At 41.3% G+C, this 27,004-nt stretch overlaps 1 protein-coding gene across 31 annotated transcripts in view; it reads left to right on the forward strand.

Moving 5' to 3' along the window:
* The window catches only part of CYRIA (CYFIP related Rac1 interactor A), a 73,126-nt gene that overhangs the window by 17,709 nt on the left and 28,413 nt on the right, over window positions 1-27,004 (forward strand). For 22 of the 31 annotated variants that reach the window (XR_010599402.1, XR_010599405.1, XR_010599406.1 and 19 more), the window contains exon 2: window positions 1,952-2,102. The exons of 4 other annotated variants lie outside the window; for them this stretch is intronic. Coding sequence is in view for 1 of the 27 variants with exons in the window: in XM_005293087.5 (XP_005293144.1) it covers window positions 9,422-9,425 (4 nt within the window). In the remaining 26 variants the exon portion in view is untranslated. Of the gene's footprint in view, window positions 1-1,951; window positions 2,103-9,270; window positions 9,426-22,191; window positions 22,272-27,004 lie in introns of all 31 variants that reach the window. 5 more of the 31 variants (XR_010599409.1, XM_065587658.1, XM_065587656.1 and 2 more) reach the window with 2 other exon arrangements.

A 27,004-nucleotide genomic window follows, 5' to 3' on the forward strand; every position in this document is an offset into this window, starting at 1 on the left:
TCTCTCATGCAGTAAATTCTTGGACTCTGTCTCCTTTCACCTAACCAGATTCTCTATTCCTATCATGGGGTTTTGTTCGGGAGTGCAGACGTGCAGGCAGAACCATAACACTCTAGCAATGGTGTAGGAATTGGCCCCACTCCCTTATGAAGCCCCACTCACGTGTGTCCCCCAGACTTACCACTCCCAGAAAGGGTTTTTCCCTGCTCTACATCAGCTTCTCTTCAGAAGAGATTCTAAAAGGGCAGACAAGCCACTGAAGGAAAAACTACCAAGGCAGAAAGAATCTAACCAATTCTGCTCTGCGTGGTGGGGGATGGGTGGCTTTTATCAATAAAGGTTCCTTCCTTTTCTCCATATCAATCTGTTTGTTTTCAAGAGCTCTAATTAGGAGACCTTTTGATCCTATCACGGAGCAAGGTGAATGGGCAGTTGCTTCTTGTCTCTAGTTAGATCCACCGTGGCTCTCTTTTTCAGACCATTGCTGAGCTGCCAGAGTTCCTGCTCCAGGGACTCCCATCTAGCCACTTGCCTCTTCCTGGTATTAGTCAGACTTCATTTTTAATGCCTCAGAAATTCTTTTAGTTGCAAGGCAGTATTGAATCTGAAGTGCTTTAGTGGTTCTATTCGTTGAGCAGGTGTATAGCTTTCTTTTTCCTCCCTCCATCTCCACTAAGAACTGATTGATTAAATACCCTGTTGAATTCTAAAGATGTGCGGCTTCTTTCTACCTACTATGCTCTGCTGAGTCCCTAAACTTGCTTTGACTCAAGTGTAAATGATCACCCTCCACACACACTCCATTGCCTCAGAACAATAAACTGCTTCCATTAGGTAACTGTGGGCTAGAAAACTCAAAATATGGCAATCTTTTCAGAGAGTTCCCCAACTTGGGCAGCTCTCCCAGCTTTCCTGCCACTCATCTCTAACCAAACAGGAACTATTTTAAAAAAAGTTAAACCATTTTCCCTCCAAAGTTTGAAAACAAAATTCACCTCCAGGCAGAGATCAAGCATGAAAATTTTCACTGATTGAAAACCTGTGATTAGATTGGAAACAGTTACTTTACAGCTGTAATTACAGTAGGATCTACAAGTGCAGCTCTGGGATTTCGAGAGCCAAGTTTTATCCCAGTAACTTATTTGCCTGATTACCTCTGCCTCTAAATTTGCACAGCAGAGGGAATAGTAAACCTGGATGCTTAGAGAAGAGACCTCTATTTTCTACTTCCATGCTAGAAATTTTGTGGTTATAGGTGAACTGGCATTTCAATTCCAAACTTTTGTTTAGTGGCTTTTTAAAGTTGATTTTGCGCGTCTGCTGGGAAAAGCATGAGCCTTCAAAAGTAACTTCATAAACAAACAAACTGAAGCTGTTTGACTATGGAATGAATTGTGGATTTTTAGCTATAAAAAAAGATATTGATACACTAGAAATAACCCTTGTTTGGTTACTTTGTTTTTTCCGTAATATTTACATATGATTTTGAAAGCTTTGGTAATCTGTCTGAAAGTATGAGAGCCCGATCTCAGAAATCTTCCAGTATGCAAAGGATTTTGGCAAAAGCAGTTCCAGTTTATGTAAATATTTTGTTTTAAATGAATATAGGTATTATGACAAGCAGCTAAATTTTACAAGGCATGTGTCTCCAAGCATTCCCATAATTTAGTTGAATTCTTAACATAGTGTACATGCCTCAATTGCATGAAAACCACCTACACCAATCTTGGCAGCAATTCATCAACTTAATCCCAACTAATTTGTTGAGGTAGTTCAACAATAATTGAATATTTGCATGAATAAAAATTCAAATTAAATATTTTAAAAATTCAGCTCTGCCACACCTTTAAAATTGTTGTTCTAAGTCTGTTTTAACAATGTTCCAAATTTCACTTTTTAAAGAGTGAGTATGGGCTTTCTTTGATATAACCCAATTTGTTTTCTTTTTAAGCTACGGAAGTGTCATCTGCAAAGTTGAAGGAAAGGAAAAGCATAGTGATTCTGGGTGTGATCCTGAGTGTTTTATGTGACAGACGGATGCTGAGTTTCTAACTCCATCATTCTAGATTGTTGAACCTGAACTGGAACTGCTACCTTACTAGGTAAGAGATTGCGAAGTGTGTGTGATTTATATGCCTTCCCCTTTGTAGTGTTTAAATGAAAGTAAATGTATATTCTGAGATGTAGCATATTGTAGACTTGTAGAGTGTATTTTTGTTAAATGTGCTTGGCTTTATTAGGGGTGCCTGCACTGCTGAAATGATTGGTACAGTGTCCCCACGAGAGAGACAGCAGCAACAACTCTGCATGGAACAACTTTGAAACAGCTGGCCAACAAAGTGTACTATGGAACTTTTAGCGCCCGGCAGGCTACAGCGCTGTAGATTTACACCCCAGCTTGAGATACACTAAGTTGCCTTATAGATGATCTCTTGGTCCCCCTCCAAGAAAAGACTTTTGAGGCATCATGAATTAGAAGGGAGCCTGGTCTGAAAGACGCTACATACACCATGGTACTCTGTCCTTGACAATGACTTCTCCCATCACACTTCTCTGTGGGGGAAAGCTTTGCTCTTTGGCTACTGCTGTCCACCCCCTGAGGGGAACAGAAACTGAAGAGGAAAATATAATGTTCCTTTTAGCACTATTAATGATGGACAAGTTCTTGATAAGAAATGTTCTGGGGCAGCGTGCCACAGAATTGTTCTCATCAGCTCTGACTGAGACAAGCTGCTCTTCACCAGCTCTTCTTCTTAGCTTGTTTGAAAACTTTTGGCAGATGTTGGTGTTTTGAAGCACACTGTCCCTCAGATAGTAATTCCTTGTCAAATCCTTAAGGGAGAGACAGTTTTGTTTTGTTTTCATAGTGTTTGTTTGTAGGACAAGACTCATTAGAGGAAGTCAGTTTGGGTTAGTGGTTCCTAGCAGAAAGAAAAAGAGCCTGCAGATGTGTGGAAATGAGTCTTTAGGATAGCTCTTCCCTATTCTGGCAACAGGACAGCTGTTGTGCATTATCCAGCATGGTATGCTATGAGTAAGTGACCCTCAAAAGAAACACTGATTTTTTCTTTGATATGAGCAGAAACAAATCAGTTCATCACATCAGAAAGCTGTGTCATTGGGGATGTCAACAAAACAGATTTGGTTCAGCCACACTCAGATAAACCCAGGGAACTCAAGGCTAATATTATAGGTGTGCTGTAAAAGGAACAGACTAGAATAGAACCACTAGCAGATTTATGGATTCACTTTTTTAAGGCCAGAAGGACTAAAATGATTATCTAGTCTGACCTTCTTCATAACATAGGCAATAGAATTTCACTCAGGAAGTCCTGCCGTAGAGGAAAGTATTCTTCTCTACCATGTAAAATGATGCTATCAGGTCCATAAGTAAATGACCATAGATGCTTTGGCATTTGGGTCTCACTTATTTTTCTTTCTTGGTCTGTGTTACGGGGGTCCCTCATGAAAGAATCCTATAGGATTTAACAGAAAATTATTACTGACAGATTTCTACAGGATTTTTTTAAAGTATAAAAAGACATACAAGTATAGAAAGGATATTGCTCTCAATTAAATTCTAGGTCTCATGCTTCTTTGAGCGGGAATGGGGGCTGGGCAACAGTGCTGCTCATGTGCTGCTGCCACTTTCACAGGCAGGAGCCGAGGGGCTCCACAGCCAGAAGCCATTGCTCTCCATTGAATGGGGGAGAGGAAGTTGAGTGAGCCAATGAGTGAATGGCTGTTGGTGTAGAGGAGTGGGTGTGGGATGGAGAAGAGGGGATTAATTAAGACACAGGACAGAGATCTTTTGGAGGGGAAAGTGAGGCAAAGGGGAGAAGGAAGAGGACTAAGGTGAAAGTACTGTTGAAAGAAGAAAGGATATAGGCAGGTGAAGGAAGAACAAAAGAGAAGAGGGTCTATCACAATACCTATACCAATAAAGGAGAACTAACAACTTAAAATGCCTTGTTCAAAAATTTTAAGTAACACTTAACTTTCAAACGCCTGAAGGGCAAATGTAATTTTCCTTATCTGCATGGTAAACACTGGCATTTTTCTCTGTTTGATTATTCAAAGTGGTGCTTTCCGTGCCTTCTTGGTTGCAAAGATTTGAACTGCTTTCTGAAGGTCCACAGTCTGGGCCAGCTCATGCTCTATTGAGATGGCTGCAAGGCCAACCACAATGACTCAGGAGAGGCTGGAGCATAGATGTGTTTTTATTAACTTCAGCTTGGAGAAGTTGCGTTCTCCACTGGCAACTGTTACAGGAAGTGTTAAAAGTGTGCGCAGAGCAACAAAAGCATTTGGAAAGAGGGTGGACATCTTATTTGTGCACATATATTCCAGAACAGCCTTTGGAGTTGATCCTGCTGAAATGTATCTTGAAAGGGCTTTCAGTTCATCACCTAAATCACTCACATCAATATCACGCATGTCATCATGTGTCAACGCTGTCTCTAGTGCCCTGCATTCCTGGTGTAGGTGGTCTTCAGGTATAGTGAGGAGTTTTGGAATATCATACAACATCCCAAATATACTGTTCGGTTCCTTGAGCTGCATGAAACGTTCTTCAACTGACTGTATTGCACAATCTAGCACCTGGTTAAAGAATTCAACTTTGAATTGTTGTTTGGGGTCTCTTATGGGATTATCCCATGCCTCGTAATCAAAATGTCTTCTTCGATGACTCTTGATTGAATGGGTGGGAAAATAGCTTCAGTGTGAAGTTCCTCTGCCAACTTCTGTGCACTCTTCAGAATGTTATGAAATCCCTCATCTGATCGGTAAGACTGTAGGTATGACTTTGCTTTGTCCAGTTGTTCCATTGCTCCAGATATATCAAGGTCAACACCTTGGAGTCTCTTGCTTACAACATTTATTTCAAACAGTATGTCATGCTACAACACTAAGCCACGCAGAAATTTGAAGTTAAGTATGTTTCTGGTGATTCCGTTTCCCTCTGCCACTGTTCTCCCACGAACTGTTCCTGTCATAGCATTATCTTCCATAATGGCAACTATGGCATCATCTGTCTTCCCAATTTGGTGTTGGATAGGCTTTATCGCTTCCACTCGACTGTCCCATCATGTGGCCCTCAGTGGTTTCAGTGTCAGAGAGAATGTTCCCAGACGTTGCTTCAAAATTTGCCATTGATGATTTGATGCAGAGAAAAATACATAGATGCTTTGAATTATATTAAAAAATTCAGCAGCCTCACTAGAACCTGATGCTGCATCACTGACCATCAAGTTCAATGAATGAGAACTGTATGGGACAAAAAATGCTCAAAGGTTTGACTCTCGGATCTGTGGCTGCACTCTGTTCTTTCCTCTCATGTTGGCACCACTATAGTAGCCCTGACCTCTCATGTCAGCTATCACAGTTCCGGTATCTTCCAGCTTTTTAAGAAGCACATTTGTCATACCAGCTCCTGTAGTATCATCAATATCAATGCATTCTAGAAAATGCTCTCTGACAGTCACCATTGCTGGGACATTTTCACTAGGTTCTGTTGTTACAAAACGCACCATTAAAGTAATTTGTTCCATATGGCTGATGTCAGGTGTGCAGTCCAGAATAACTAACAGAGTAATCTCTTGCTGACTTCAGATGTGCCACAATCTTCTGTTTGACTTTTGTTGCCAGTAACTGTATGATCTCATTTTGAATTGTTTTTCCAAGGTAGTGGTGTGTGTACATTTCTTGGGTGGTGAATCTTCTTAGATGCTCCTGGAGTACAGCATCAAACTCAGCTATCAGCTCCACAGTTTCAAGGAAGTTTCCATTGTTTGGCACATACAGCTGATCTGAAGTGCCACACAGTGCTAGGTTTTGGGTAGCAAGCATTGCCATTGTGAGAATGAGCCTTTTCAGAACATTTTGCCAGTAAAGAGACTCTGATGCAATCTTCTCTTGATGCTGATCAGCTATGGTGGCCTTTAACCTTAGTCTCATCTCAAACTTGGAGATGAGACTAAGGTTAAAGGCCACCATAGCTGATCAGCATGTTGGATGGAAACTCCTATTTTCATAGTCTTTGGGGAACATGACTTTTTCACTTGCTGAGGCCCATTCAGTACAAGGAAGTCCCTCAGGCTACTGCTCAAGTGGGTCCACAGCCCTGGATCATCTAGACTTAAAGAACTAAACTCGGCAGCAGCTGTTTCTTGCGCCTCCACCACGCTCTTCTCTGATCTACACTTTTCTTCTGGAATGTGCATGGTTACATCCATTTGAGATGGAGATATGGATGCTGCAGTAGCTGTCAGGTCACCTGCACTCTGACTAACTGGAAGATCAGGCATTTACTCACCACTCACATCCTCACTGGGGCTGGAAGGCTCACCGGGAACATTTGTGTCTATGTATCTCAGGAGAGCTCCTTTCTGCTTAGATAGAAAAGCTTCCTTTTCTTGCTTTCTTTTTCTGAATTCTGCCCCAGAGGGGCGTTCTCTTCTTTCACTCATGACTGCTGTTCTGTGCCAGCTATAGTGGCTCTCGACACTCAATTGAAGGGGACAAATAAGCAGGCTGGCAGCAGGGCCTGAGTGAGGGAAGATATCAGCGTCTTAAGGGCCTAACTGGCTCCTATTAGTTCAGTTGACTGCCTGTTTTCCTCAAGTGGGTTCAGGGAAGCAGCAGGAAACAGGAAGCTCCCTAAGGTGCTAGAGAGGGGTGCTAGAGAGGTACATAAGAGGCTGCTCCTCCTCTCTCTCCCTGCAGCTCCTGCTGCCGTCTGTTATTCCGTCTCACCTTTTCTCCTGCCTGTCTGTTACATCTCTTGTGCCCTCCTTCCTGCAGCACAGCACTCCACCATGTCTGTGAATCTAGAGCAGAGAGAATACATATGCACCAGCAGCAGACACATACTCTGGGTCCTAGTGGCGCCTTCTTCCCCCCCCCAATCCCCCCCAGTCTGGCACCTGAGGTGGCCACCTCAGTTCACCTCATGGTAAGGGCAGCCCGGGAGAGATCAATATGTTAACAAGTGAACTGTGGTACGCTTGTTACACACACATATTATGGTGTTAGGCACATTCACAATGCATGAATGTCTCTTGACCAATGGTTGAAATAGACCCCAAACTTTCACTAATCCTTTTCAAGTGGAAGGACCAAAATACGTAACTGTTTATAACTATTTTTTTTTTTTTTAAAAAGGTTGGTTAAGAAATAAACCCAGAAACATCTTGTAGAGCAATCTAGGTATCCAGATTCAATGACAAAATGATTCTACTGCACATGCTTTCTTGGGCACTTTTATTTTATTGATCATAAGTATTTATGTTGTTTCTGTTACCATAGAATCTCAGTACGATGCACAGAAACAAGATTGGTATAGGAATGATCATATAGGATTCGGCAATCTTTTCAAAGCCTTCCCCCACTTATGCCAGTTTTTGCTTACTGTGGATTTTGTGGTTGTTGATGCTGTTGTATTTAATATTTGTATTGTCATAACACCTAGAGGCCCCAATCTTGTGTAACACTTCTTCCCGGTGGAGCAATAAGGGTTGGGTTCAATATGTCCCACTTCACAATACAACACAACCGGCTCAAGCCCCCATCCAGTAATCTGGGAAAATTTAAACATCACCCTTGAGCGCCTCTAAGAGGTAATATTTCCCCAATCGCAAGCGCCGAGTCTCTGTATAGCACAGAGAACTTTTAATAAAGAAGGAGAAAGGAACCCGGCATTAATTTGGGAAAACACCACAACCATGATTTGAACACATCTGACCATGAGCAAAACACCCGCCCCAGAGTACATTGGGCAGTGTCCTTTGCCTCAGTTTCTCATTTTGTAGTGTGAAAGTCTGACAAATGTTCCTTGAACATGCCGCACCCCACTCATGGCTGCTGTCCTTGGTCAGTGAAGACCCGTTTCAGTGTTGTGCTCACATGAGTTTCTCCCACCCTGGGAGGGGATGGGTGACAAGGGGAAGCATCGAGCAATGTTGCTGCTGCTGCCGTTGCAACTGGCTTATAGTTGCTGTCATGCACTCTGTGTTGGTGCCTGCTGCCGCTGCTGCACCACCATTCAATCCACTGCAATCATTTGTTGTGCCACCGCTTGCTCCTCCTCCACCAGCTGCTCTTCCGCCGATGGCGTTGCACCATCGCTTTCTGCTGCCACCTGCCTCTCTACTGCAACCTCTGCCAGTCGGTCTCTTGAGGTGTCACCCAGCTCTCAGTGATTTCAGCAGCAAGTGAGGGAACCTCACTGCTAGTGCAGGTTGTGCAGTCTCTTCCACAGAAATGCTGTCCCACCTTCTTGTACCTTCTTGGATGGGAGCCCCATTATGCTAGACACTGAGCCCAGATAAAGTGAAAAATTAGTCCCTTTTTTCAAAGAGCTTACAGTAAAGTATCGGACAAAAAACGTCTAGATACCTTGTACACTGCTTACAATATCGAGATCAAGATTAGTGTCGTCATTACATGGTAAGCTTTCTGGGGCAGGGACTATTCTTATTGTTCTGTCTGTACAGTGCCTAGCACGTTGGGTCCTGGTCCATGACTGGAACTCTTGGGTGCTATTTCAATACAAATACCTAATAAATAAGCAGCTTTCTGATCATGCCTGCTGTCTAGTCATTTGTCAAATGTTCTATCGGCATTGTGACATAAGTGAGTCTTAGGCCTGGTCTACACTAACCCCCCAATTCGAACTAAGGTATGCAACTTCAGCTACGTACCTTAGTTCGAACTTACCGCGGTCCAGACGCGGCAGGCAGGCTCCCCCGTCGACTCTGCGTACTCCTTGCGCCGAGCAGGATTACCGGAGTCGACGGGGAGCACTTCTGGGTTCGATTTATCGCGTCCAGACAAGATGCAATAAATCGAACCCAGAAGTTCGATTGCCTGCCACCGAACCAGTGCATAAGTATAGACAAGCCCTTATAGAATCATAGAATGTCAGGGTTGGAAGGGACCTCAGGAGGTCATCTAGTCCAACCCTCTGCTCAAAGCAGGATCAATCCCCAGACAGATTTTTGCCCCAGATCCCTAAATGCACCCTCAATGATTGAACTCACAACCCTGGGTTTAGCAGGTCAATGCTCATACCACTGAGCTATCCCTTCCCCCCCCCTTACTCTCATTAAGGAGAGTAATGTAATTGTAATTCTTTGTCATGTGTTACTTGCAGGAAGGATGTTGCAAAAAGGTATAGTGTGTGGTGTGTTTTTTTTTTTTTTTTTTTTTTTTTTTTTTTAAGAAAATGGGAAGGCTCAGACTTATGCTTAATTTTATCTTCTGTGCTAGATTGTTCCACAGTCAAGTGCCTAGATTGGAGAATACCTTTGAGAGTATCATCCTGGCTGCACTCTCAAGACTGGAGCTGTCTCAGTGGGCATGAATGGAGAGGTGTTCTCTGATGCAGCTTGTGCCCAGCCTATTGATGACCTAAAATATTATGGGTAGGGTTTTCAAGGCACCTTCATGACTTGGGGGCACAAGTTCCATTGACTTTTCATGCCGTAAGACCAGGGCTTTGAACTGTCACCAGAAGCAAAATGAGAGGCCATAGAGAGTGAGCACAGTGTGAATTTTTTTTTAAGCACTCATTTTAATTTATTTTGAAAACAAACACCTTTGTGTGGTGTCCATCTCCATTAACAAAACTTGCTGACTTCTTCCTCAAATACGTTCCAACTGGAGCAAAGAAACAATTTTTAAACAGCTCTTGAATTAATTGATGTGAAGAATTTGGTAGTAGATTTGCTCATGTGCACCAAATGTTTGTGGTAGGTGGATGTGTAAAATAGGCTGTTGGCCTGGTGTGAACTCTGCTGTGCCTACACAAATCAGGAAAAATCCATTTTTAAAAACAGAATGGCCTCACTCTTTGAAGTGTTTTAAGCATGCAAATTTAGCTATGCACATGCTTATGTATTTGCAAAATTGGGGCCTAAATGAAGAGGTTATTATCTAGTCCACAAGTCAGATCCAAGACTGCACTGTGCTCTTGTTTGTACTGATGCAAATTCTCCACTGCCTTCTGTTTGTGCCTAGTGTAGTCATTTATAGTTGTGCAAAGTGGACATAAAGTGCTACCGAAACCAAATAGTAGTGTTTCATACCTACTTGAAACACTATTATTTCGCAGGTGTAAATGACTACATGAGGCAAATCAGACCCATTCAGAAGCTAAGCTAATTCTAATGAACTAGCTCTTTGCCTGTAAACATTGAGTGCATCTTAGTCAATCTGAAAATACTTTACTCTACGTGTAGTATAATAACTTTTGGAAATACTAGAGCCAAAATCTTCAAATATTGCTGCCTAAAATTAGGCATCTAAATAGCTGGCATGATTTTTAGAAGTGTGGAGCACCCACAACTTGAATTAACTAGAGTTGTGAGTTTTCAGCACTTACTTACAGATGCCTTGGTATGCATCTAGGTTTCTAAATTTGAGGTATCCATGTATGAAAATATTATACAGTCCTTGGTTGAGCACTCTGCTTTCATTGTACTAATGTTCCACTGATTCAGACTTGACTGTTTCCATGATTGGATTTTTAGCCGTATGCCCATGTAAGTAATCCTAGCAAGCACTCCCTTTCCAGCACCTCACTAGGGCTGCTGTGAGGGAATCCAAGCCTTTGCTGCTCTGGATTCCTGGGTGTTTTTAAACCCATAAACCCGAACCAGAGTCTAGCCACTGCCCCAGTCCCAGGGTTTCTAGGCACGCTTTCAGAATACAGATCTTCTATATGATACCCTCTTTGGAGAGCTGGAGCCTGCGTTCCAGCTGCCTACTCCCTCTGGATGCAGCAGGGAGTAGATTCATCCCTGCTTAAACAAATGCTGTCCCAGATTCCACCCAAAAGGTGTGAAGCTTCTCGTTTACAGTTTAACTTTCTCAGGAGCACACAGTGGTAGAGAAGCAGTTCTCTTATAGAAAGACTGTGTCTGTATCTCTCTAACACATTTATGCTCTTAATCATTTAATGCACAGGAGAGTGCAGATGATAGAAAACAATAAACACTGCACTTGTGTCCTGGCGTTCCTCACCACTTCAGGACATTTTTTTGGCCTGCGGCAGGCCGTCCAAACCTCTTCTGCTTCCGTGCCAGTGCATGGGTCATGGCTGCCATTTGCTGGATTGCTTTTCCATTGTGGACTGGAGAAAAATGGCCCCTGTGCAGACCAGTTTCTGCTCTTTTAAAACCTTTTCCCCCTCTCCCTCCCCGATTCAGCTGACACCCTTGACCAACTTTCCCACATGACAAACACTGTCAAATGATTTTGTTGCCAAGATGACCTACCCCTGGCTATGCCTGTCCTTCTGGGCAGGAATCAGTCTATCTAGACTGAATAGATTCCAGCAATTAGGTACTTAGTCAACTAGCCTCTGTTGTTCAGCCCTGTATCTCTGTGTATTGGAGCTTCAGTCCACCGTGGAGGCAAACAGACAGTAGAGAAGGTAAAAAGCTGCACATTCAAAATTAAGTTCGCAGCCTCATGCAGATATATAGTTCATAATTTATAAATCGTACAGACAGATTCCCAAATTACAACGTGATATGACATTTCTGTTTTGCGTCTTTCTAATGATTGCTTTGTGACTGGACATTTCTGCTATGTATTTACAATTACATAGGACCAGGGAGGAGTATAAAAATATTGCTCAGGCATGCAGGAGTGAAATCAGGAAGGCCAAATAACACTTGGAGTTGCAGTTAGCAAGAGATGTTAAGAGTAACAAGAAGGGTTTCTTCAGGTATGTTAGCAACAAGAAGAAAATCCAGGAAAGTGTGGGCCCCTTACTGAATGAGGGAGGCAACCTAGTGACCGAGGATGTGGAAAAAGCTAATGTACTCAATGATTTTTTTGCCTCTGCCTTCACGAACAAGGTCAGCTCCCAGATTGCTGCACTGGGCAGTACAGTATGGGGAGAAGGTGACCAGCCCTCTGTGGAGAAAGAAGTGGTTCGGGACTATTTAGAAAAACTGGACGTGCACAAGTCCATGGGGCCGGATGCGCTGCATCCGAGGGTGCTAAAGGAGTTGTCGGGTGAGATTGCAGAGCCATTAGCCATTATTTTTGAAAACTCATGGCGATCGGGGGAGGTCCCAGATGACTGGAAAAAGGCTAATGTAGTGCCCATCTTTAAAAAAGGGAAGGAGGAGGATCCGGGGAACTACAGGCCAGTCAGCCTCACCTCAGTCCCTGGAAAAATCATGGAGCAGGTCCTCAAGGAATCAATTATGAAACACTTAGAGGAGAGGAAAGTGATCAGGAACAGTCAGCATGGATTCACAAAGGGGAAGTCGTGCCGGACTAACCTAATTGCCTTCTATGATGAGATAACTGGCTCTGTGGATGAGGGGAAAGCAGTGGATGTGTTATTCCTTGACTTTAGCAAAGCTTTTGATACGGTCTCCCACAGTATTCTTGCCGCCAAGTTAAAGAAGTATGGGCTGGATGAATGGACTGTAAGGTGGATAGAAAGCTGGCTAGATCGTCGGGCTCAACGGGTAGTGATCAATGGCTCCATGTCTAGTTGGCAGCCAGTTTCAAGCGGAGTGCCCCAAGGGTCGGTCCTGGGGCCGGTTTTGTTTAATATCTTAATTAATGATCTGGAGGATGGTGTGGACTGGACTCTCAGCAAGTTTGCAGATGACACTAAACTAGGAGGCGTGGTAGATACACTAGAGGGTAGGGATCGGATACAGAGGGACCTAGACAAATTAGAGGATTGGGCCAAAAGAAACCTGATGAGGTTCAACAAGGACAAGTGCAGAGTCCTGCACTTAGGACGGAAGAATCCCATGCACTGCTACAGACTAGGGACCGAATGGCTAGTTCTGCAGAAAAGGACCTAGGGGTCACAGTGGACGAGAAGCTGGATATGAGTCAACAGTGTGCTCTTGTTGCCAAGAAGGCTAACGACATTTTGGGCTGTATAAGTAGGGGCATTGCCAGCAGATCGAGGAACGTGATCGTTCCCCTTTATTCAACATTGGTGAGGCCTCATCTGGAATACTGTGTCCAGTTTTGGGCCCCACACTACAAGAAGGATGTGGAAAAATTGGAAAGAGTCCAACGGAGGGCAACAAAAATGATTAGGGGTCTGGAGCACATGACTTATGAGGAGAGGCTGAGAGAACTGGGATTGTTTAGTCTCCAGAAGAGAAGAATGAGGGGGGATTTGATAGCAGCCTTCAACTACCTGAAGGGGGGTTCCAAAGAGGATGGAGCTCGGCTGTTCTCAGTGGTGGCAGATGACAGAACAAGGAGCAATGGTCTCAAGTTGCAGTGGGGGAGGTCCAGGTTGGATATTAGGAAAAACTATTTCACTAGGAGGGTGGTGAAACACTGGAATGCGTTACGTAGGGAGGTGGTGGAATCTCCTTCCTTGGAGGTTTTTAAGGCCCGGCTTGACAAAGCCCTGGCTGGGATGATTTAGTTGGGAATTGGTCCTGCTTTGAGCAGGGGGTTGGACTAGATGACCTCTTGAGGTCCCTTCCAACCCTGATAATCTATGATTCTAATTGTGTTGACTGAACTAATAACCTGGTAGTGCCAGGTTACTAATAAGCTTGAAACCTGCTAATTAAAATGAAATAATGCTTAAATCTTCAGCATTCATAAATGAAATTGATTATCCAAAATATTGTTCTTCAGCCTATTCATTTTTAGGAAAATATATGCACTGTGTTCAGATGATGATTTTTGCTGTATTGCTATAGTTGAGTAAATAATGCCACTTAGTGGATAACTGCTATCACTACAGCCACTTATGAAGAATTAAATACACCTCCGATATAACGCTGTCCTCGGGAGCCAAAAAATCTTACCGCGTTATAGGTGAAACCGCGTTATATCTAATTTGCTTTGATCCACCAGAGTGCGCAGCCCCCGCCGCCCCCACGGAGCACTGCTTTACCTCATTATATCCGAATTTGTGTTATATTGGGTCGTGTTATATCGGGGTAGAGGTGTATTGCTCTTTATACTGTTTTCTTTTATTTCTAGATAGAATATGCTAAAAGTGGCACTTTTTCAAATGATGTTACACAGGTCCAACATTCTGGTAAAAGGAGAAGATGGTATGAGTGGAGAAGAGGTTTGGCAAAAAGTAAAATTTTAAAAGTGCAGGATGGGGATGGAAATAGTTCTTTCAAATTCTAATGGAGTCCTCCTTTAGTTATGAAATCTAGAGAGGAGTCTAATAATTTTTTCTAAACACAGAATTGTGTGTTAAGATGCATCTGCCCTATTAGATCACTTCAGTGCATCAATGATTGCTTCCTGAAGTATGTTCCCTGGTACTTTCCACTGCCCAACTATACCAGTGCATCTGCGCAAGCTATGGTACAACATTTTGAATGTGTCAAAAATCATGATGAAAGTTAATTATTAATAGATTTAGGCCAGTTTTTAGGGAAGTAGCAGGTGAGGAACAGTGGCTTTAGACCAGGCCATATCGATTGGATATTTATGCTTTGACATTACGGGAGGAGAGAGAAGGAATATAAGGCTGTTTGTTGTTCTCATCTACTTTATGAAGGCATTTGATTCAGTTTGGAGGGAAGCATTATCGAAAGTAGCAAAATCATATGGCATTCCAGATAAGATAATTGTAGTTAAAAAAGCTGTATATGAATACTCCTTCAGTGCTATAAGAATTGGTGGAAAATGAAGCAACTGGTTCAAGTCAAAGTTCAGTGTAAGACATTGGGGCAGGGAATAATCATTGTTTTTCATTGTGGTTTTTTAACTGGATGAAAATGGAAAAATGTTAGAGGAGTTGGAGGGTGTGACAACTCTAAACTAGAGTTGAGCTCTTTAGTTTATGCATTTTACAGCTGGTAGGCTTGCTTGTTTGAATTAATGATATTTTTCACTACTCTGGAAAATCTGTGTACTTGACTTGTACTTACAATAAATGCCAAGAAGATGCAAGTGGTTGCATCTTGGAAAAGGGGCAGTAGACAGTGTTGAAATGCAGCAACGGTGAAGTCATAAACAAGTAAAATCTTGTGTACCTAGAAAGCTTGGTTTAGTGCCAATGGCTCCATAAAGGTTATAAGGAGATGGGCCGCAGCTACAAGTGCTGCATAGACATTGACAAAATAGTGGCTGCTATAAACATTCATTTTGGTTCCAAAGCATGCTAACAGTATTACGCTATAGTTTAGAAGCAGCTGCTTTAAATGAAACAGACGACATAAGGCTGGAAGTAGTAAAGATGAGATTATTTTGAAAGATGGCTGGTGTAAAATGGAATGGTTTAAGATAAATTGTTAGGAGCAGAGTAGGATGTGAAATCAGGATATGGGATTGGCAACAATCAAAAAAGACTAGGATGGTGAGGAGAAGACAAACATGATAGGAAGCCAAAGAAAACAGTGCAAACGCAACCGGTGTGATGGCAGGACGCTGTACGCAGGGACACAACCAGGGTAGGCGTATTGGAGGAACAAGCCAGGACAGGAATGAATAGTGATTCTGTACAGCTCCCCTTGTCTGCAGAGATACTTTGGGATGAAGGAGAAGCTTTTGACCTTGTGCATCAAAGCCACTCGAAGTGACTTCTATTGATACACACCCTGATATGACTTGTACTATTAGAGCATGGCTTCTGAATTCTAAAGCTAAAGTCTTTAAAAAATCTGGATGCATGGTTAGACTCAGAAATCCTTTTTAAGTGCTCAAATAAGTGGCTTGATCTTTCTCCAGTGCTGAGCACCCCAAAACTCCCATTGCCTAGCTTTAGGCACCCACTTTTTAAAAAAATTGTAAACTAATGTTAAAAAACCAATAGAAGTTTGGGTGGCCTCAATGGAATATATCCCTTATACTATGAAAAAAAAAAAATGCTTACTAGTAGAAGCGGGGGGAAGCAAATAATAAGGGGAAGTTACACTCCTTTTCTCTACTCTCTTGAATATATTCATGTGTGCTGGTAGTGTTTTTAGTGTTGTCTGGACCACTTTTCCCTAAATACATTTCCACTACTTCGCATGAGCCTGGCTGTTTTGTTTTTTTCTAATTGCATTAGAGGGCCTTGGAACAGGGCCTGGGTTTCAACTGCAGAATTTTTGATGCATCAACCGTAAATAATTTAATTTGATTTTCAAAACCCAGGATGAGTTATTGATTAAAGATTCTCTCCTCCCTCCCCCCCCCCCAACTGATCAAGATTGCTGTGGAAGTTACTTTGGCAAAAAACGTATACTCTGAAGAGACTAAAAATTCTATGGAGTTATATGTTTTCATCTTCAAGCCTTTTTGTATGTCGTTCCTGTTTGACAGTGGTAATACTGTAATAGTATGGAATTTTGGGGATAATAAAAAAATACTTGAAATATGTCTCTTCCTTGTAGTTGCCCTTGCAAGCAGCAGAGGGCACTATTTAATCAACAAATGTCTTACTCCAAAGCTTGTTTTATCCCTTTTTCACATGAAGCCATATTGAATGAGCAAATGTCTATAGACTGGTCTGTGAGTTTTAAATGTCTCCTTCACAGGAAATCCACTGAGTAGCATTGCAGGGTTGTCAAAACAACTGCACAATGTCCACTTTTGTGCATGTGTTTAACTTTTCTCACATCACTGAACAATACTCTGTTTTCTTTGTATAATGGAGCTTTCTGGTCATGGGCATCTTGTAATATGAAGGGAGTAAGCTGAGAATCATAAATGGGTTTATATGATTAGTTACTATGCAAATTTGACCTAATAGTAGTGTATAACAAAGCTGAACTTGAACATACGTTCTACTGTGTATCAATTTTATTGTCTTAATAAAAAATTACTGTGCAGTTTTCATAGCTAAATTAACAGTAGTTTCTGATCGTGATTTGCCACAGTTAAGTCTGTCAACATATTTTAAATTTCCTTTACCATTTTAACAAATTTAACTTTGAATTGCTAATTCTCATTGTGTGCTGTGAAAAGGTGTTTTGTATTTGATCAGTTGCTGGATTTTTTTTTTTTTTATTTCCAGACCATCTGTGGGTTTGTTTAGCTGCCTTCTCCACATTGCAGATTTTCTTTTATTATGACTTTGGAAAAATAAAAGATTGTAACTACTTATGCTGGCTGTGTGTGTGGTGGGGGAAGCTATCCTGTGAAGCTGATACTTTACATTCTACTTAGGTAAAGAAGATTGATATCTTGTCTTTCCTATCTAGGAGTTTCTAGGATTTCTGCTATAATAGCAGTTGGATCTTTATTTTGCCCTTTAAGGAAGCTAATGTGACAATTAGCAAAAGGTGATATGCAAGGAGGGAAAAATGGCCCTGAGTGTTTTGTTTTTGTTTTTGTTCTTTGACTTCTCCTGTCTTCAAAGTGTGTACATGGGGAAGACTGCTTAGGCTGATATTAGACAGGACCTGAGCTTCCAGTGGAGAAGACTGAGCGGTAACAGCAAAAGCATCAAGAAAATTAAACTTGAACAATTGAGGGTAGGGTTGGGGGGGGGAAAGAGTTAAACTGTCTAAAACTTTATATCTTGTAGGTAGGATGGAGGAGGCTGTTCTTAACACCTGTTTAACTTGAATGCCTGGCTAACATTTTGGAGGAAGGAATTCCTAAAGATTCAATATGTTGGTCCCTAGATTAAAGTGGGATAGTTAACAATATGCACCTTTTGAGACATCCAGTAGGTATTCATAGAACATAGGATTGGAAGGCACCTTGAGAGGTCATCTAGTCCAGTTCCCTGCACTCATGGCAGGACTAAGTATTATCTAGACCATCCCTGACAGGTGTTTGTGTAAATATTCTTAAAAATCTCCAATGATGGATATTCCACAGCCTCCCTAGGCAATTTATTCCAGTGCTTAATCACCCTAACAGGAAGTTTTTCCTAATGTCCAACCTAAACTGCCCTTGCTGCAATTTAAACCCATTGCTTCTTGTCTTATCCCCAGAGGTTAAAGGGAAGAATTTTTTCTCTCTCCTACTTGTAACAACCTTTTATGTACTTGAAAACAGTTATCATGTTGTCTCTTCTCCAGACTAAGCAAACAGTTTTTTCAGTCTTCCCTCCTAGGTCATGTTTAATAGACCATTAATCATTTTTGTTGCTTTTCTCTGGATTTTCTCCAATTTGTCCGCATCTTTCCTGAAATGTGGTGCCCAGAACTGGACATAATACTCCAGTTGAGGCCTAATCAGTACAGAGTTGAGCTGAAGGATTACTGCTCTTGTCTTGTCTTGTCTTGTCTTGTAAAACTGTAGAATGCGGCTTCTGATATTTCTGAAGTAAAAAGCAGAGGGTAAAACAAAACTTTCATGCCTTCTTTATAAATTGTCAATCAATAATGTCGGTGCAAGCCATCAACCTAGCCTCCATATATTTATTATTCATATCTTATTTTTTTAAAATCTAGCTTGTCTATGGTAATGCATGTTCTTATTGCTGCTTCCTTCATCTCTCCCCTCTTCCCAGTCCTTCTTAGTGCTAGTTATACTTGATTTAAATTAGGCTGTAAAGTCTTCAGAGTAGGTCTATCCTTTTACTTTGTTGGTACAGCACAATGGAGCCCCAATCACTTTTGTGGCTTCCTTACATTATTGTAATATACATAATAAATAATAGGAATCTGTTCTGTCTCTCTCTTCTGCTGTCACTCAGAAATGGTGCCAGATCTTAAACTAACTAATTTGAAACTGCCAGGTGAATTAGAATCTTAATAGTTGCAGTCAAAATATGTATGATCTAAGTGCCCCACTAATCTATTTGCAATGTTGTAGAATAATGCATTTTATTCACTGGAAGTGTCAATGGAATATGAAAGGGTAATATTACACAGAAGTCAATGACCATTTGTTACTTTGTGTAACAGAACTACCAAATATCGTCACCCCCATGCATACTGAAATACTTAAACCATGTATAGTCTTTATAAAGACTTAATATTTCATCCTTAATCACAATGTCTTGCAATATTACTGCATACAGTGTGTCAATAACCACTATTTCAGAATTTTGATGATGTCACAGAATTTCTTGTACAAATAAATTGCTTGCTTAGCATTATAAGATAGCATTTGTTTTCTTTTGTCAGAGTGGAATACTTGCAAGGATTAGTTCAGATTTGTGCTTCATAGTTTACCTTATTCATAAATGCTACAAATAAAAAAATAAAATAATATACATGTTCAGATTGGGGATAATACAAGCATTAGCACATCACCAGTTACCTCAGGATTGATATGGCAGGTTTGATTGAAATTAGATTTGATATTTTGACACACACACACAACAATGGTGATACCCTAGTTCTACAGAAATGAATAAATATGTTAAGATTTCTCTCAAAGCTCTAGGGTATGAAAAGGTTCATCTTGTTTTTAAAGCATTTGTATTGAATTTGCTCTGAGTGCAGTTCAGTATACTCCACAAAGCACCATCAAGAGCTTGAATAACAGATGAGACAACCAGTGATGGACAAAAAGGAACAGCTACATTATTAAAGTACTGTGCAAGTCCTTCTGTTCCTAATTTTCTTCTGCATTTGTACACCACATCTGATGAGCAGTGATACTTTCATTTTCAACCTCTGCATGGTCTATAGGATATTTTCCAAATAAATCACTTCAGACAGTTAAACTTGCACATTTCTGGGGGGCATTTATTGCAATGGCTTCTGTGATCTTGATATGGGTTAAGTGGAGGAACATCCTGTGATATCTTCTGTAAGACTTCTCTCTGGCTGAAGAACAGCTGAGTCAAACTCAATCCAGGTCTAAACAATGTGGTTACATAAGAACAGCCCTATGGGGTCCATCTAGCCCAGTATCCTGTCTTCTGACAGTGGCCAATGCCAGGTGCTTTAGAGGGAATGAACAGAACTGGTAATCGCTAAATGATCCATCCCCTGCCGCCCATTCCCAGCTTCTGGTAAACAGAGACTAGGGACACCATCCCTGATTTGAAGTGGGGGGACTTTGAATTAGGCAAAACATTGTATTCCTTTTTCTATCAAAGGAATCTGTCCCATTTCTCAAAGCAAGCCAAAGCATGATTGGATTAGGGGAAAGAACCTTTTTCACTTCCTTCCTGCTTCCAAACTTTACCCCTTCTCCAGGATGAGCATCTGCGAACTTGATCTGTATGTCTCTCAGATTGAAACTGGATACACTGTATACAAAGCTGATTGTGGAAGCAATAAAGAGCCTGTGCAAAATGTCTCTTCCTGCCATCTCAGCCACAAGCATATTAGTCTGGTGGTCCAGTCCCTCCACTGGCTTCCATTCCACTTCTATTAACTGTGTAAAGTCCTGATCTTGACCTGCAAATCCATCAGTGGATCAGGAGCAAGATATGACACAACCTCATCTCCATGCCGTCAAGATAGCTCCTTCTGGGACACTGCAACCTCCAAAGCCCAGGACAAAGTATGTAGAAACTCAAGATAGAACATACATGGAGGGGGTTGGATGTGGAACAAAAAACATTTTTGAGGTTGTAATGCTAGACAAAAGGCTTCCAGTTCAGAGAAATTAAGGTGGTATAATCTGAGGTCATCCCTTTTTATTTCATGATCGTGGTGAGGTATCTTTCGAGTGTGTATTTCTGTCATTGGGGTTGCAGGCTCTGACAATACTGGCCAGCTCTCCAGTGTGATGGAATCAGGGGAATTATTTATCATAGTGGGCCATTTATTAAGCCGTGATATGTTAATCCCTTCAGATCTGTAGAATGCTTCCTATAGTTCTCTTTCCCGATTGTGTGCCCGACAGTCTGCGTGTGGATTCCAGACTTGGAGCATTATCAGTCTAGCTCTGTATTATGGCATTCTCTCCTCTTTGAACTGTTACTCTTATACTGGGGTTTGTTTGCAACTTGCTTTTTATCAATGATGTATGTCTTACTCTCCATCTTGTGGCCTACTCTGTACAGATCACATAGCCCTGCTTTCCTTTTTTCATTTATTATGTTGTAATTCAGGTATGTTACACCTTGCTACCAGTTGATGTGTGGGTAAATCATTCCCAGTTATTATTGATTTTAGTTTTTGTTGTGAAATTATTTATGCAGTTTTTTTAAAAAGGATATGTTTATGGGTCATACTGGGGCTGAAATGATTGTCTTCTTTGGAGATGAGTAATAGTGTTGCCTTTGGTGTGTAGTCAGAATGATCTCTGTGTTGCTGAGTATAGGTGGAGGTAATGCAGTATGAAAGTTCTCTAGGAACGGTCTCTAGCCTTATCAGAGAAATGCACGCTCTCTATATACTGTATGATTAGTTCCAGTGATATTCTGGTGACATACTACGGCTATTCTTCTGTCTCTTAGAAGGTCACCCACCTCTGTATGCATGTTTCTTCAGCTGTTATTGATAGCTCTTAGTAATCAATATACAAGTGATCTGGTTGCTTTTATGTCAAAAAAAAAAATCAGTCTAGTCTTGGAGTATCTCCGTCACACACACACTTTATCCACTCCAGGTTTTCTCATCTGTGGTCTCTTTCTTGCACCTCAGTCATTGAAGATAAAAGGACTCAATATCTCTTGTTTGAGTCTGTTCAAAATAAATTGAGAAATTCTACTTGTGCTTCAGATTTAATACAACAGTTTTGAGGCCAAAAAAGACCTTTTTTAATGGATTCTAGAGGATGAGTCAGTTTCAGGCTTATAATGAAAATTTATTTGCAACCTTAGCTGTTAAGTGTCTGCTCTAATAATGTGATAGAGTAAAGTTAGTATGCACCTTTCAATCTTGACCAGTAATCATTGTAGCCCAGAACTACAACTAAAATTTCAGCTATCTAAGCAGTTTGAGGTTGGTCAGATTGGAAGGTGCGGGGGTAGGAGGTGGTAGTACTCTTCCAAGCTCTACCTACGTAAGTGTAGGAAGAAAGAATGTAGGCCATTCCTATAGAATGGGGAGGGGAAGGTATATACTGGAAAGCAGTGACTTTGGGGAGTAGGAGTATGGGAGGCGATTTTACTTGTGTTTATAGCATTGGTGAGACAAATACTGGAAAGCTCAGTCCGGTTCTGCTGTCAACATTTTTAAAAGGGTTTTGAAAAATTGGAGATAGTGCAGGAAAGACCCACGGAAATGATTCAAAGATGTGAGAAAATGTCTTGCAGTGAGAGACTTAAATTTCTCTGTTTAGCTTATCAAAAAGATAGGTGTCTTGATTACAATGTATAAGTACCTTAATGGGGGCAAAATACCAGGTACTAAAGGGATATTTAATCTATTACAGGAAAGGTGTATACCAAGAACCAATGGCTGAAAGTTAAAGCAGAAAAATTCAAATTGGAAATCTGTGCAGAAAATTTAATAGTGAGTGTTTTTAACCATTGGAACAAACTATAAACATAGAGTAATGGATTCTCCATCTCTTGATATCTTCAAATCAAGACTGAATGTTTTCCGGAAGATATGCTTTAGCTCAATACAAGTTATTGGACTTAATGCAGGAATAACTGGGTGAAATTAATGAACTGTGTTATATAGGAGGTCAGGCTAGATGATCTGATAGTTCCTTCTGGCCTCAAACTCTGTGAATGTATGAATAATTGCTGATGATCAACATGATTTTGTGTGGTTTCTGAGCTCCTTGAGTTTGGCTTCACTTGAATGTGCTCATTGTCTTGTTTACTGGGCTCCTTCTTGACTAACTGGTGTGTAGGTGATGAAGCTCAGGCGAACACTACCTGCTTGTGCACCAGAATAGACATCACTTTCAGTAAATTGTGAAAATCTGATTTCCCTCCCTCCCCCCCTTCTTTCTTACATGAGACATGAAATAGTTATTGTTGACATCTCACTGAGATGAATGAGGCAGTTAACAAGTCTTGTTGCTATTGTTCATGCCCTAGATAGCGAATAGCTGGTCCTGGGTCAATAACCGGTTTTAAAATCTAATAGTTTACAGTTGATTAGGATTGGAAGCTTTATACTCCTGAAAAAGGAGACCTATTTCCAATTTTTTAATAGAACACAGGTATCTAGGGCCACTATTTTAACATTGTTATCTTTATGTTTAGTTGCTTTAGGATAGCTTTAGTAGTAGTTTTTTTTTTTATATATAGCTAGATAGATATTCCTACCAGGTCCATACAGCAGGATTTATGGTCAATAGGGGAGCCCAGAGGGATAAAAATAATCTCAATTGCATTTTAAAACTCTAACATTTCTAAAATAGCCTTTATGTAAAATAAGTGATACATACAGAATAGATGTTGGTGAGTTATACAAAGATGTTGATAGGAGTTTGAGAACATCCTTCCACAATCTAGTATTAAGGCAGAGAGTTTAGAAGGATTTAAAAAAATCTACAATGTTCTCCTCTGTCCCTCTTCCCCCCCCTCTCTCCCCCCGCCCCAGCAATGGTTAAATTTTCAGCTAAACTGAAACTAGAGCTGGGAGGGAACATTTTCCCACCCTGAAAATTTCCAAGATTTCAAAAAATCTGTCACACCAAGATGAAACTGAGATCTTTCAAAAAAAGTTGAGAAAACTAGGGAGAGTGCCCTAGCCATAGGACAACTGGCCACTCACCTAGGGTAAGGGAGACCTAGGTTCAAATCCCTCCAAATCAGACAGAACAGGAACTTGAACCCAGATGAGTTTCTTAACCACTTGGGCTATTGGCTATTCTGCAATCTCTTTCTTGAAGGAACTTTTGTTGAGAAACTGAAGCATTCCCACAAAATAACTGTTTTTGAGGAATCATTGTTCAGTGAAAAAACATTTTGTTCAAACATTTCAACCTGCTCTCACTATAACTGAATGAAAAGGGGGGAAATTATCTATCCTTTGGTGTGTTTTGGATTCTCAGAGTTCTAACAAGTGGACTTTTTCAGCTAATTTATGGAAGTAGATCTTAAAACATTTGAGTAATTATGTAATTTTTATAGCGGGTGATGTAGTGACCACTTTTCCCCTTCATTATTACTTGTGGCACATATTCATATATTTTGCGACTGATGTATTAAAATTGATTTCTAATTTTAAAACTTATTTTAAAACAATGAAAACAAAGTAAATTTTACATTGTGCCCTGAAGGCAGCCGTATCTGTGAGCAAATTCTGAAGACTGGACACTCTCACTAAGACTCCCAGTCCTGCAAAGATTTAACTATTCCTGTATAATTTAGCTCTTCTGGTCAGTTTTCCCCCAGGCATGCAAGGCCTGAGGCAGTACGTCCCCTCTCGCCCCTCACCCCCCCCCCATTGATTTCAATGTATGTAGAGAGACAGGTGAGTGAGGTATTATCTTTTTATTGGCTCAACTTCTGTTCATGAAAGAGACAAGCTTTCAAGCTACACAGAGATCTTCTTCAGGTCTGATCCCAGATGCCCATTTATAAGTGTATATAGTGATATAACGTCCTCAACCCTCACTGCTTTTTATTATGACCTCTGTTTTATTTATTTATTTATTTATTTATTTTTATTTTGATTTGGTTTTTTTTGTCTAGAGCTTCAGATTCGGAGCACCTAAGGAATAAATTGGGATTTGAGGCTGTTAACTGTCCTGAAAATTTATGTAAATTAAATAGAAAAGATGTTTTTCTTACATGCTTGTGTAAATTCATAACTAAATTTGAACTGTTTGGAGAGCAGAAGAAAGCATAAATATATAGCTGAGATTCTGATGTCAGCAATTCATTGATTTAAAGCATACCACTGAAAGGTAAGTTATTTCTACAATTTTAAGTGGTCTGGACACTAAACAGAATTTGGCACCCCATTTAGGAGTATTGCAGTACACACACTTTAATCATGTATATGTTGAGCTGGAGCTCATCTTTTAAACTGAGTCCACAGTACTAGAGAGCAAATACTTTCCAGGTTAGTGAAACGGAACATTGTGCTCTTCTAAAACTAAACTAATGATTACACATGATTTGCTAGTCTATCAGCTTTTCACTTGAGTATCTAATCTGTGTGATTGAGGAGACAAATTATATTCACACCCCTGAGCTGAAATAATTAGCTGCTATTTTGTAGAGTTCACCATTACCACAAAAGATTCTTTATCAGGTTAAAGTTTACAAGCAAACTGGTTTGCACTTCTACATCTTCCTTCACGATAAAGCTTAAAATACTGCATTTGAGATTTTTCTGGTGGAAGTTATTTTGTAGAAATTCTCCATTTTATACCCTGAAATATGGTAGAGCAGTCAGCTCTCCACACAAATGTATTTGTCTGAGGTTTGAGCTAGAACAATTGTGAAATACGAGATTAATGTGTTGTATTTATTAACTGTTAACACTGCTGTTGACGCTATGGTAGCAACACTCATGTCATCATAGTTTTGGTCCCCCGCCCCCCTCCGCGCCCCCTCCCTCCCCCCAATAAGGATCCTGGATAGGCCTTTCCTATATTAGAATATTTTGACGATATTTCGACTGGTGGGAATGTTGAAAATTGTAGTTTAGTGTAGCTCAGAGTGTTACAGGCATTTTTACCATACTGTAGTCAAATATTGTATGCACATAAATACTTGAGTGACATTGAGTCAAAAACTAAAAGCAGGCATCCTGAGGGGGAGCGGGTGTCCAAGGCGGGGGGAGTCCTGCATTTTTTCTTTTCTGAAACACCCTTCCCCCACCTCCTTGTTCAAAACCTTTCTATTCATATCCCTGAAAACTGTGGTAGAACCTTGCTTAGCAACCCTGTTTATAGTTAGCTGTCCCTTGGGCTGGGCAAACTTTGTGGCCTGAGGGCCACATCTGGATACGGAAATTGTATGGCAGGCCATGAATGCTCAAGAAATTGGGGGTTGAGGGCTTCGGTTGGGGCGGCGGGCTCTGGGGTGGGGCTGGGTATGAGGGTTTGGGGGTGCAGGAGGGTGCTCTGGGCTGGGATTGAGGGGTTTGGAGGATGGGAGGGGGATCAGGGGTGCAGGCACCCAGCAGCGCTTACCTCAAGCAGCTCCTGGAAGCAGCGACGTGTCCCCCCTCTGCCTCCTACGTGGAGGCACGGCCAGGTGGCTCTCCATGCTGCCCCATCTGCAGGCGCCTCCCCCGCAGCTCCCATTGGCCTCAGTTCCCAGCCAGTGGGAGCTGTGGGGGTGGCACTTGGGGCAGAGGCAGCATGCAGAGCCCCCTGGCTGCCCCTATGTGTAGGAGCCGGAGGGGGGACATGCCACTGCTTCCGGGATCTACACGGAGCCACAGCATGCACAGAGCAGGGCAAGTCCCAGACTCTGCTACCCAGCAGGAGCTTGAGGGCCAGATTAAAGTATATTAAGGGCTGGATGCGGCCCCCAGGCCATAATTTGCCCACCCCTGCCGTAGCGTGATTTCATCCCTTCTGGTGTGATTGTCTCTCACTGTGCCTGGTCACATGCCACGTGAGGCACATTGCACATATATGCTAAGAAGACTGCCTAAAATCCAAATTCAATTTCAATAACTTCTCGGCCGGACAGGCTTTGCCAGTGTTTCCAACAGATGCACAATGTTTCTTATTCCTGAGATTTATGGGCTTTCTAATTAGGAGGAGCTATATTTGTTTCAGGTTCGGATACCAGGATGGATAAATGGAAAGATGCTAGTTTCTCTAGAAGGTTGAAGGTGACGTTATGTTAGAGGTCTCTCCCAACATCTCCAGAATTAAACCAGTCTGCCTGAAATTTCATGTATATGATCTTAGCTCAACATGCAGTTTTTTTTTTCCCCTGCCATGTCTAAAGCAAATCTTATATAGAGTTTTGGGGAATTATGAGTGTTCAAAGATAAGGTAATCTCACTTTTTCAACATTATCCTAAAGTGTGTTTTGGTTTCTCATAACTCCAAACTAACTTGGTATATAGAGACTCCCAACTTGTTTTTAATCTTTTGCTTTTCGTGAGGACTTGTGATCATGTTTAGTTTGTGAGGATGATTGTGGCTGGAATTTAGTTCTTTAAAAGTTTCCATGGATGTTGAGCTTCTGTGTTGTGTATGCACATCAAGTATTTATGTCTGAGTCTAAAGACTGCTGCCAAACAAATCTACTAACTCCATTTGGTTTACTATTCTCATAGTGGAGGAAGTGGAGAGCTATGTAGAAGGAAAG

Source organism: Chrysemys picta, chromosome 3 (assembly GCF_011386835.1).
Source record: "Chrysemys picta bellii isolate R12L10 chromosome 3, ASM1138683v2, whole genome shotgun sequence".
Taxonomy (NCBI): domain Eukaryota; kingdom Metazoa; phylum Chordata; order Testudines; family Emydidae; genus Chrysemys; species Chrysemys picta.